General features: G+C 36.9%; 1 protein-coding gene and 1 pseudogene across 3 annotated transcripts; one reads left to right on the forward strand and one right to left on the reverse strand.

Annotated features, from left to right (window-relative positions):
* The first annotated feature begins 1100 nt into the window (after positions 1-1100).
* On the forward strand, positions 1101-4524 carry LOC116124095 (annotated as a pseudogene).
* A 221-nt stretch (positions 4525-4745) lies between these two features.
* On the reverse strand, positions 4746-10251 carry LOC116124124 (protein IQ-DOMAIN 31-like). Of its 3 annotated transcripts, none has more exons than XM_031409831.1 (8): positions 10110-10251; positions 9894-9993; positions 9438-9556; positions 8783-9073; positions 7605-7808; positions 7240-7320; positions 5705-6809; positions 4746-5189 (listed from the first exon to the last, which is right to left on the reverse strand). In XM_031409831.1, the coding sequence occupies exons 3-8, from the start codon at positions 9522-9524 to the stop codon at positions 5158-5160; spliced, it is 1800 nt and encodes a 599-aa protein (XP_031265691.1). In that variant the 5' UTR covers positions 9525-9556; positions 9894-9993; positions 10110-10251; the 3' UTR covers positions 4746-5157. The 3 variants fall into 3 exon arrangements, with proteins under 3 accessions (XP_031265691.1, XP_031265694.1, XP_031265704.1); XM_031409834.1 differs by having other exon boundaries at positions 9894-9966; positions 10110-10185; XM_031409844.1 differs by lacking the exon at positions 9894-9993 and having other exon boundaries at positions 10110-10180.
* Positions 10252-11511: the final 1260 nt, after the last annotated feature.

An 11511-nucleotide genomic window follows, 5' to 3' on the forward strand; every position in this document is an offset into this window, starting at 1 on the left:
AAAAGAAACTTATTGAAAAATAGTAGCACTTTGAATATGTTTGAAATAATAATTAGAATGCTTATCTTTATTTTTAATCTTTCAAAAACTAAAATTTAAAAGAATCTGTTGTATTAAAGTATAAAATTTATATCATTGGATTTTGATTGGTGTAATGAAAGATAATGAAACCTTATTTGCAAAAAATGTTTAATCTTTTTGTTTTATTTGACTGTGACGCATAATGATTTAATGGTATAATTAATAAAACTAATAATGATTTTAATATATTACATTGGTAAAGAACTTGTTTTCCTAGAAGGGAATTTAGAAAATTATGAAAAAATGATTAATGTCATTCAAATTTCCTTAGGATTTTTTATACATAATGAAAAATATTTAAGACAATAATTTGCCTCTACAAATTAAGTATAACATAATAATAAAAATAGGGGTATTTTTAGAAAACTTCCATAGCTATAGCGATTCTACAAACCCACCCAAAGGTATGTGAAATAGGATCCTTGCCCACATTTAGTGAATTTTTTTTTTTCCTAAAGCTAATAAGGGTGTTTTTAACCTTTTGTGAAATTTTCATAATAAACCTAATGTTTTTTTTTTTTTTTTTCACTTTACCTTTTCTTTCTTTCAGTGTTTTGAAACTTGACCCAGGGACTGACCCGGCCAACAGGCCTATTCCCGGGTCGGGCAATTCAACCAGTTCGATCAGCAGTTTGAACCGGTGATGTCATCATATCTAACAAGTTTGAAATCCAACAAACACACCCTTGAGAAATAACACATCAGTCCCTTCAGGTTTGAAATCCAACAAACACACCCTTGCGATCTAGGTAGGAAATCGATGGCGGTGACGATGATCAGTTGCCAATCAAAGTTCAAGATGATAGGGGTTTTGATCTGGACATGAAAGTGATGCTTATGGTGGTATCAGGTGGGATGGTTGGCGTCGAAAGCTACCGGAATTGGGGAGGAAGACGGTCGCGCGAACAAGACATGGACGATGAGCGATGAATGAGAAGTGCACTGGGATTGAAAATGGTAAGGATTCTCGTGGAGGTGAAGGTGAAGCTAATTAATGGTGGTGTCAGGGAGGTCGAACGATGCCAAAATCAGGCAAGATCGGGCCTGGAACTGTAGTCGCACGAGTTGATGAAGGAGACGAGAATGTGCAAAATCCGGCCAAAATTAGTGAATCAAGGTTGGGAATGGCTAGAAACGGTGTTAGGGTGATGTTTTCAAGTGATTTTGGTGAAAAAAAAAACAGGTAGAAAACCAGATTAAATGGTCGGCAGCAGCGCTAGTAGTGAATGTAGTTCCCTAACCCGACGGTTGAACCAGCGATTTGACACTGTTCAGCCAGTCCAACCACGTGTCAATCTGGTCTAACTACTATAACCAAGTTTAGGATATACCGGGACCGGAGAAGGGGTCGATCGACGGTCAGACCGATCGATCCGGTCTAGGTTTCAAAACAGTGCTTTCTTTTACTTTTCTCCCTCTCATCTTTTTTTTTTTTTTTCTTTTCTTTCTCCTCCTCCTCCTTTCTCTTTTGCATCTCCATCAGTCATCATTTTCTCATAGATCTGACCTCCCACGCCTAAATGAGGCGAGGGATGAAAGAGTTACTTTTTAAAACTACTATGGAAAAATTAACATTTAATAATTTATTTTAGGAATAAATTTTTAAATCAGGGTTTATCATCTATGCGGCTCAATATATTATAAAAAATGCTAACCCTGCTCATTTTTTTCACTCACTTCTCTTACTCACCTTTGTTAAAATAACATATAGTATCCGTACTATGCGTATAGTACACATACTATGATTTATATTTATAAAAATGAGCGGCTCAATATATTATGAAAAATGCTAACCTTACTTTTTTCACTCACTTCTCTTACTCACCTTTGTTAAAATAACATATAGTATCCGTACTATGTTCATAGTACACATACTATGCTTTATATTTATAAAAATGAGTAAGAAAAGTGAGTAAGGCTAACATTACTCATATATTATTGTCTAAGGATTAAAGATATCAAAATGAGATTTCCCAACGTCACATTATGTGTATAGTCGTTAGCGGTATCCCTCACCGTTAGCTAGATCTCAAACTCTTGTCATTTTTAATACTAGTGATGGAATATGATGATAAAGTTGATTTTGGAACGTCACATTCTATTTTTGTAGTAACAGAAAATTGAAACTAGAACTAATTACACAAATTCTTTCTAGTTGAACTCTAGATTCTTATAAATAGCCAGTTTCATACTGCTTTTTATTCCTCCCTTAGATATTACTTTACTCATCATGGCCTATAATAACAAATCCCATAAGTCTCATGGGATCATCACCATTGTTCTCATGTCCATGTGCTTATTTGAAGCTATGCATTACACACAAGCAGTTCATGCAAGTGCCGATACTTTGTTTAATTTCAGCTGCTCAATGTTTTTAAGTTTAGGAATAATTAAATTTGAAGCTAGGGAGCAAAGTCTCTATATTCATTTTACGTATTTTATGGTTTGTTTGTTTTTTCTTTTTTAGTGGCTAAATCATGGAGGAGACTTAAATAACAGGAGGTATGCTAGTGAAGAGGTGCTAATCGATCCATCAACTGTGAAGAAGTTACGGCTTAGATGGAAATTCTATGCTGGTAAAGACATAACAGCAACTCCAGCAATAGCAGAAGGAGTCACGGAGTGGTCTACTTTCCATCATGGAATGGAAATTTATATGCAGTGAATGCCTTCAGTGGTGCTCTTATATGGAAGAAGAACCTTGGTGAGTTAACAGGATTAAATGGTACTGGGATCATCGTTAACGTTACTGTATCAAGAACAACTCCAGCCATAGCCGGTGGCTTACTGATTGTTGGAATATATGGCCCTGCAGTTGTAATCGCTGTTACTAGATCAAATGGGAGACTTCTGTGGTCTACTCAGCTAGACTCACGTCCTCGAGCTCAAATCACTGTCTAGGGTAAGTGAACCCAGCTAATCTTTAATTTTGGCTTTTCAAATCCATGAGTAAATTTTGTTCATTCAGGGGGTGAATGAAGGTTGCGTAATGTACAGGGGGTGAAATGAAAAGTTTTAAATCCTCAAGATACGATAGTGATCACCGGCGTCAGAATAGGGTGTTAGCAATCTATTGCGACGCAGGTGGCATTGAAATAGCCCTTCTGCTTTGCAGCCGTCGTCGCAATAGAAGTTTTCTGACCCACGTTCTACGATTCCGGTCTAACGTAGTTCCGGATGTCGTATTATAGGTTGTCCGATGGGAGATGTTCCTATTACGACGAAAATAAGTGTTTTCCTTGCGGTGAAATTAATTCAGGATATAGACCATTTGTTAAATTTTCTTTAAAGAACTTCTTGTTTCAATTAATAAGGGCTTCTACGTTGGAGTATCGTCATTAGAAGAGGCATTACCAGCTGAACAGTGTTGTAGTTTCCGGGGCAGCTTTGCAAAGCTAGATGTTCGAACTGGTAGAGTCATATGGAGAACCTATATGCTTCCTGATAATGGAGGCAAACTGGGTGGTTACTCAGGAGCCGCTATATGGGGAAGTAGTCCTGCCATTGATGTAAAAAGACGACGTTTTTATATAGGAACTGGGAACCTCTACATAGCTCCTCCTGATGTGCTACGATGCCAAGAGTTGCAAAACAATCAAACAACACCACCAACTAAACCGGATCAGTGCACTGGACCTGATATCAACTTCAATTCAATACTTGCATTGGATATTGATTCTGGAAGGATTGCCTGGGCAAGGCAACTGGGTGGTTATGATGTATTCTATTTCGCATGTTTAGTTCCTAATAACCCCGACTGTCCTCCAGGGCCAAGCATTGATGCTGACTTTGGAGAGGCTCCTACGCTACTTAGCATATATGTAAACAAGACAATACGCGACGTTGCAGTGGCTGTACAAAAGAGTGGGTTTGTATGGGCCTTAGACCGTGACAATGGTGACACAGTGTGGTTCAAGGTAAGCCTGCAACTCTTATTTACTCTTAATTTTAACCCAAGGAAAATTAATGTCTTATTTCTTGGATTGCAGTTGGCTGGACCAGGTGGGAAGGAGGGAGGACTCTGGGGTGCAGCCACTGATGGTAAAAGAGTGTATACAAACATTGCCAACAGTGACCGAGTGAGTTTCCCTCTTGCACCTTCTACACAAAGAACAACGGCTGGAGCATGGGTGGCTCTGGATGCAAGTACCGGGGAAATTGTTTGGTAGACGGCAAATCCCAGCAATGACTGCACAAGCGCCTGTCACACCAGTAAACAATCTCCTCTTTGCTGGCTCTGTATCTCCTAATGGTCCTTTATACACAATGGACGCCAACACAGGCAAAATTATCTGGTCTTATGATAAAAAAACCACAATATATGGGGGTGCATCAGCAGGCTATGGGTGCATTTATCTAGGAAACGGTTACACAAAGAGCCTGGCAAAGTTCCACCCTGACTGGACTCCCGGAACTTCACTCCATGCTTTTTGCATTTGGTGAATTAGGACCTCAGCAAAGAGATAGAACACTGTCAATAAAAGTGCATCATAGCTGACCCTAATAAGAAATAGAACTCTTCGTTTTTTTCAAGGCAATAATGTGTTTTCACAGTCGCAATAAGAGAAGTTGCCAAATACAGAAGTTGGGACTGATAGTATCAATACAGGCAATCTTAAGAAATCATGGCATCTTCATTAATGGGTCATGTCCGATAATTATGTTTTAAGAATTAAGATTGCTCGGGTAAATCAACAAGACCATCAGAGTGGGTAAATATGGTAACGCAAGATATTTCCTCTGATATATAATATCAGATTTTTCAACTACACCTTTGAAAGGTTGAAGTTTGAATAGAAGTTTCTCACACTTTAATATCTAGAGTTAAAAATACAGTAAAATTAATTGTACATCACAAAAAACATGAAAATAACCAACCCATGCCTTGGGACCTTTAAATATTTACCAACCTACAACCCAACAAGTGAGAAAATTAATTAACACGCTTGGCACAAACCACACACTATTTAGTACCTGACATCCATTTCATTGTTCTACAACTCTTTGATGCAAATGAATCCTACTTAACATTTTTCTTTCACCTCTTTGATTGACTTTTCATGGGATAGTGCAAAATCACCTCCTCCACTCTGCTTGGATCACCTTATCTGAAATCGGAATGCCCACAACAATCAATCAGAAAGAGAATTAGCCATTCAAAATCTTTTTCAAGTCAAATAAGAACTCAAAGTACTTATTAATAGCCACTCTGTGTATAATAACCCACCCAAAAAACAAAATAGTTTACAATATATGGTTACCGAGGACTTATGATCCTTTTCAATAAATATAAGTGAAGATGTCAATTTATCAGTAATCATAGACAACAGAATTGTTCATCTATATTAAGCAGAACTTCAGTGGACAGGTAGGCCACAGCAAAACATAACAACTGTCTAGAGTGAAGGATTCAAGTAGGCCCTAATACAAAATAAAATTCCCATGCATAACCTATGCTTAAATCATCCTTAATATCCAAATTCCAAAAGAACCCACCAATAGGTAAATATGTGTATCTATGTGTCTATGTATCTGTACAAATCCATGAACTAGAATTTATGTCGTCACACATAACGAACTTACAAAAGAAAGGGCATACTAGAATGTGATCAAATGTTCTTACCACCACCATCTCGGGAAGATGTAAGGGATCGGTCCGGTCTGACTACCCCTTTGCCAGCTGCTTGAACAAGTCGTGTTACTCTTGGAGACAATGAACTTGGCTTGCCATTGGAAGATGGCAGAGAATGCCGCCTGGTTATACCATTCTTCTCAACTGAATCTTGGAAAACCCTGGGGGAGCTTTGTCCTCTAAGCTTAGCCTTGGCAGATTCAGTTGGTGCCATATAGCTAGGCACTTTTGGGCTACATTCAGTTGGTGCCAGAGAGCTAGGCACTTTTGGGCTACATTCAGTTGGTGTCATATAGCTAGGCACTTTTTGTGTACTATGTAACACATTTTCTTGATGATCAATTTTTGCAGGTAAAGAGGCCCTTCTCTGGCTGTTTTTTGGGTTTTCACTGCTAATATGATGATCCTTAGAGTTGAGCTCCACATTTGTCCCTTGAATATTTTCAACTTTACCATTGTTCTCTGTAGATTTAAAGTCGGCTGCTGGATGGTCAAGTAACTCATCAAATGAACCATCATCTTCTGGCAATTTCAAATTTGTATCAACATCAGAATGTCTAGACACTGACAAGGACACATCCTTCATCTTCTCAATAGAATCATTGGTCCCCTGAACTGGAACATCAGGGACAGCAGAATTTGATGATTTTTTTAGACCATGCTTTGGTTTCTCATTATCAACCTCCAATTGCTCAGTCACTTCTTTTGTGGAGTTGGAATTTTTTCTTAAATTGCGTTTTACCTTCTGAAAATCATTTTGTGGATGTTCAAGAACAGAATCAACAGGATACGTGGAAACTTTCCTGGGATTGCGTTTGGATTTCTCAAACTCAGAAGTAGAACGAATTGAGCCATTTTCAGTGTTCATACTAGATGATTTTCTGAAATTTCTCTTTAAAACACCGTTTTCAGTTTCTACAGTTTGAGAACTGCCACGCTTGGTCCGAGACTTTGATTGGATATTCTTCTTTAATTGTTGGTGGGGTTGCCAAAATAGTACCTTCGTCCAGCGCTGAAGCCACTGCCAGGCCGAGTTAGGTTCCCCTGGGTTGTAGGTCAGGCGTAGAGGCATTGCAGATGGTGATGAAGCCAAAAGCTGACATTTGTCATAAGAATAATGTAATTTACAGCCACATGGTACTAATTAATTGGCATGATGACAAATGCAGCATGGTGCACCTAGATGATTGGTACTTATACAGCCATCACAAAAATTCTTAAGCTGATATGTCAGACAAGCGAATGGTAATGCATCAAAAGCACCAAGGATAGCAATTGGTCTTATAAAAAGCACTCAACGAAGGGAAAAAATTTGACGGAAGCATGTACAAGACCAGGAAATATCCCATCCTGCCACCCATACGGCATAATCCAATAGAATGAACTTTTGCACCAAAACAAGATAAAATCCTTCTATCAAGAGTTATCTCATTCCGAAAAGCTGAAGCCATAAACATTTTAGAAGTGGTACCTAAAAGAAAAGAATTTTTTGAGCTATATGCCAGAAATATATAAGTTGATCTTACCTCCTGAATAATAGCATTCTTTGAGAGCTTCCTCACAAGAGTAGATGTACTTATTCCAGATGAATTTGAACAATCAGCAACCTGATGGGAAACATAAATATTAGGGGTAAAATTAAAGGAGAAAAGGTTTGATGAAATTAAAACACACAAAAATATTATCATAATACTGAAAAGAAAATTCAACATGCCTATTCATCAAAACCTATGTTATCTATTCTTTTATACAATGATGAAAGGCTTTTCAATGCTTGTTTACTGTGAAACAAAAACTAAGGGAGCTACATAATCTGAAGGTATTTTTCTCCGATAAAAGATATGATAGGAAAATTCAACAACTACCATATAAATAAAGCAGAAAAAATTACCAGAACTACTCCCTGGCTGCATATCTTTTGTACTTCAATCCCAATATCAGAGCGTCTAACCTTCTGACCTCGAGCTAGTGCCTGAAACTTAACAATGCTCTGGATGCAATGAAATGTAGCAACAGCTTGTCTTCTAACCAAGTGACCGCGAATAAGAGCTTGGAGCCTTATGATGCCCTTGAGGGTTCGAAATGCACGGCGAGCCTTCAAAGAAATTAAGCTAACATCAGCACAACAGAAACTTTACAAAAAGAATCGAATATTTATACCTTACTGAAAACATAAAGCTGAAAGGTGTTTCAACTTCATTCAAACTGAAAGAACTGTTGCCCGTGTTAGCTTTGCAGGATAGTGTGAAGTTAGGAAACTATAGCAAACATCTTATATTAGTGTGACCCTTGTGACATTGTAAAGCCTATATGTCTTCCCTTCAAGCAGGAAATAAATCCAAACTCCAATTTCCTATGCATTCAATCAGTTAACTGTGCAGCACCTTCACCTGTATTATAAATTAAGGAGTTCTACGGCCTAGTCTGTTTAACATGGTCTCTTATTGCCTACATGATCTTTCAAAGAAACATTTCAAAACTAATATAGTACTCATTAATTCATAAAGAAAACATTTGAAGTCTACTAACAGTGTATCAATGAAAGGAGCTCGGTCTTCTGTCTTCATGAAGCGAGCAAAATGTTTCAATACAAGTAGCAGGCACGTTGAGGACTGAAGATCATTAAATTCTTAATTTCAGAGCAAGATAAGCTCATATCACATTTGAATTATTAATTCATTGAATTGCCATAGACAAACTTACATCTAAAGAATGTACTAGAATCAAACACACAAAATGCAAATTTTGCACACTTGTGCCAAAACACACTTAAAGCCCTTCTTTCTACAACGCTTTCACCACATGTCCAATTTTAATTTGTAAAATCTGAACATATGACCAATCAACAATTCTGATACCAGAGTCAGAGTTCATTACGAAATTTCTAGAACATTATGAAAATTATTGTTAACGGAGAAAATCATTCAATAAAATTAATAGATCAAATCAAAACTTGTAAAAATTGAAAAATAATAGAAAACTAGGTTTGCAAATACGCAACATGAGAATGCTCAGAGTTCATTACGTTTAACTCTCAGACAAGGTCTTAACAGAGCAAGAAGAACTTACCCTATAACCTCTAAATGCAGATTGAGCCTTTGTGGCAGCTTGGTTATGCCGAATTCTATCAGGGTCTTTTTCTGAACCCAAATCAATAACTTTTTGAATACTTCCATCTTCTTTTGCTGACAAAACATTAGCCCCTTCATTTGGTAATTCTGCAGCTAAACCCTGTTTTGAGTCCACTCCAATTCTAGAACCAGTCTCAATAGTAGGTGGCGAGATCAACAGAGGAGCCACAAGTGTATCAGAGACAGGCACTTTAGAAGAAATTAATGACTCTCCTGTGTTTGCAGATTTCTTAAGACAAGATTCAGATACCAATTAGAACTAGCATATACACAATTGCAGTTACAAAAGAAGTTATGGCATTATAGTCCACTAGCCAATGACAATTCCACCTTCACTTTCTACAAAAGTCACTTTTAAGCTTTTGAACAGTCTCTTAATTGATTATCCTATTTGATCTTCAATCATGTAATGATTTTCATGATTGAAGATCAAATAGGATATGTGAATTTACTTCAGCACTACATTCTAGCCATGCAATTACCCACCCTTTTCGAAGCAATATTTCATTATGTGGAGACATATGAGAAGAGAAAAGGAAAGAAGCTGATAAATTTAAATCATAAATATTAAGAAGGAAATAGAAATTAATTACCAGAATATCTCTTCCTTTAAAGCCAGACTTGGAGGATTTCTTCCCCCGAAATAAGGTCTTAATCCATTTTCCAGGAGTCTTTCCCATTACAGTTGCAGTATAAATCCAAATACACCAACCTGCAGCATTTTAATTGTATTAATGCACAATACAACTTCAACACGAAGCACATGACTGCATGAATTACTAGTAAATTATAAGTAAAGCCACACAACCTAAATGTATGTTTTAAATCAACACAAACTTAAGGTTTCACTTAAAAGAAAATTCATGAATACATATTCACAGCACCAATAAACTCAAGTAAGAAAAGGAATAAGATAAGCAACTAAAGAAGCAAAGAACAATAGAGAACTGTTCCTTACAGAACCAAAAAACAAAACAAAATGAGAGTAAACGAGACAGTGAAGTTGAAGTTGATCTATAACTAAAAGTAAAGCTGGATCTAAGCATTACCGGCAATGACGTACTTGAGGAACCTTAACAAGCATTCATTACTTAAGCACCCAAGGAACTGAAGAACATACACCTAAAGAGACAACGAATCCTCAGAGATCTGAACAATATAGACTTGTTTATTAAAAAAAAAAAAAAAAATCAAAAACATTAAAAAGAAAAGAGACAAATGTACTTTAGATTGGTCTGAATAAAATCTGAAAATAGAGAATTCACCTTTTGCTTTACAGAGTTTACTCTACTCTCACCGGTAAGAAAGAAGAAGAAAATGACCGAATTTTTATATATGGAGTCGGAGGGGGAAGATGCCTAAAGAGTAAAGAGTAAAAGGTCTCCTGCGCTGCCGTTTTTGGTCCCATTGCATTGGGCCTCAAAAAGATGGGACCCCTTTCAGGTCCCAATAAGAAACCATACTAAGAGGGTAAAGAAATAATTTCGCACATTAAAGAGTTTTGGATATGTAGAGTGAAAATTTAACTAAAGGGCAGTATAGTAATTTAGGATCACGGTTTTAATGCAACAGCAATCAAGTAGGATTAAGATAAGATTGATGGTCTGAGGTTTGGTGGTTGAAAGAAATATAATTAAGTGACAGCTGTGTAAGGTGAGAGGGTGAGCTTAGTAAAGTGGAATCATAATTAATTGGAGTTAATGAATGTTTAGTTAAGTGGGGTCACTGACTCTAGATAAAGGCTGGTGTCTGCAACATTGGAACAAGAACAGTTGATTTCCTTTTATCATAAATTAAAAAAAAATATTAAAATATGAGACAAACAACATTCTTGGATTGTGGGTATGCTTGATGGCAGACCTTTGTGTCTAAAGGTTTCAACTTTCAATTGTGCTCAGCCGCGACCGCAAGCCCGTCGCTACAATAATCGACTTAAAAAGCACAAGATTTATTCTGGAAAGTAATTTTCAGTCCGTTTTTATTTTAGTCGTCTATATTTTTGTTTATGATAAATTTAACCTTATATTAAAATATAAAGAAATCCTATTAAAAACTTACTGTTGTGTGTGATTTTTTTACCAAGCTTGCATTACCGCGAGGATGTAGCTTGACCCAGGATCAGTCCGACTTCACTGATTATCTGACCCAGCATACTCGTCGACATATAACTCGACCCAACACAAGTCAGTCGCGAAAAACCTGAATGAGCATTCAATTAATTCCCAAAAAACTTCAGATCCCAGATATCGCGGGAATGACTAGATCAACAGCAATTTCTACATAATCACAACGCCCAATCGCGAGAATATCGGAATTGCAATTCAGATCAATTGTAATCCCTTTATTTTCGTTCTTTCCTTTGAACAAACCTTGTATATAAACCCCCTCAAATGATGAAAAAAGAGTTACAAAATTTTCATAGAATTCTCAATGTAAGCTCTTACAGCAAATACAAAAAGCAGTGGACATAGGCTTGAGAGTTTACCTCGCCAAACCACTTTAAAAAATCTCATTGCCATTTACTTTATTACATTCAATACTTGTCAATCGCTGATTATCCGTAATCACGAGCACATCCATTCCGATCCCGTCAAGGTCAATCAGAATTTTCTGGTTGGTGCAGATTTCTGTATCAATATTTTGGCACTAGAGCTTCCGTTAACATCT

Source organism: Pistacia vera, unplaced genomic scaffold, assembly GCF_008641045.1.
Source record: "Pistacia vera cultivar Batoury unplaced genomic scaffold, PisVer_v2 Contig1031, whole genome shotgun sequence".
NCBI lineage: Eukaryota > Viridiplantae > Streptophyta > Magnoliopsida > Sapindales > Anacardiaceae > Pistacia > Pistacia vera.

What these genes read in the sequence shown, in the direction of transcription:
- LOC116124124 (XM_031409831.1), bottom strand. Translation starts at nt 9,524, where the DNA reads ATGGGAAAGACTCCTGGAAAATGGATTAAGACCTTATTTCGGGGGAAG. An exon ending in TTAAAGGAAGAGATATTCTG is followed by an intron (nt 9,074 to 9,437) that starts GTAATTAATTTC and finishes TCTTGTCTTAAG; the next exon opens with AAATCTGCAAACACAGGAGA. An exon ending in AGAATGCTATTATTCAGGAG is followed by an intron (nt 6,810 to 7,239) that starts GTAAGATCAACT and finishes GACAAATGTCAG; the next exon opens with CTTTTGGCTTCATCACCATC.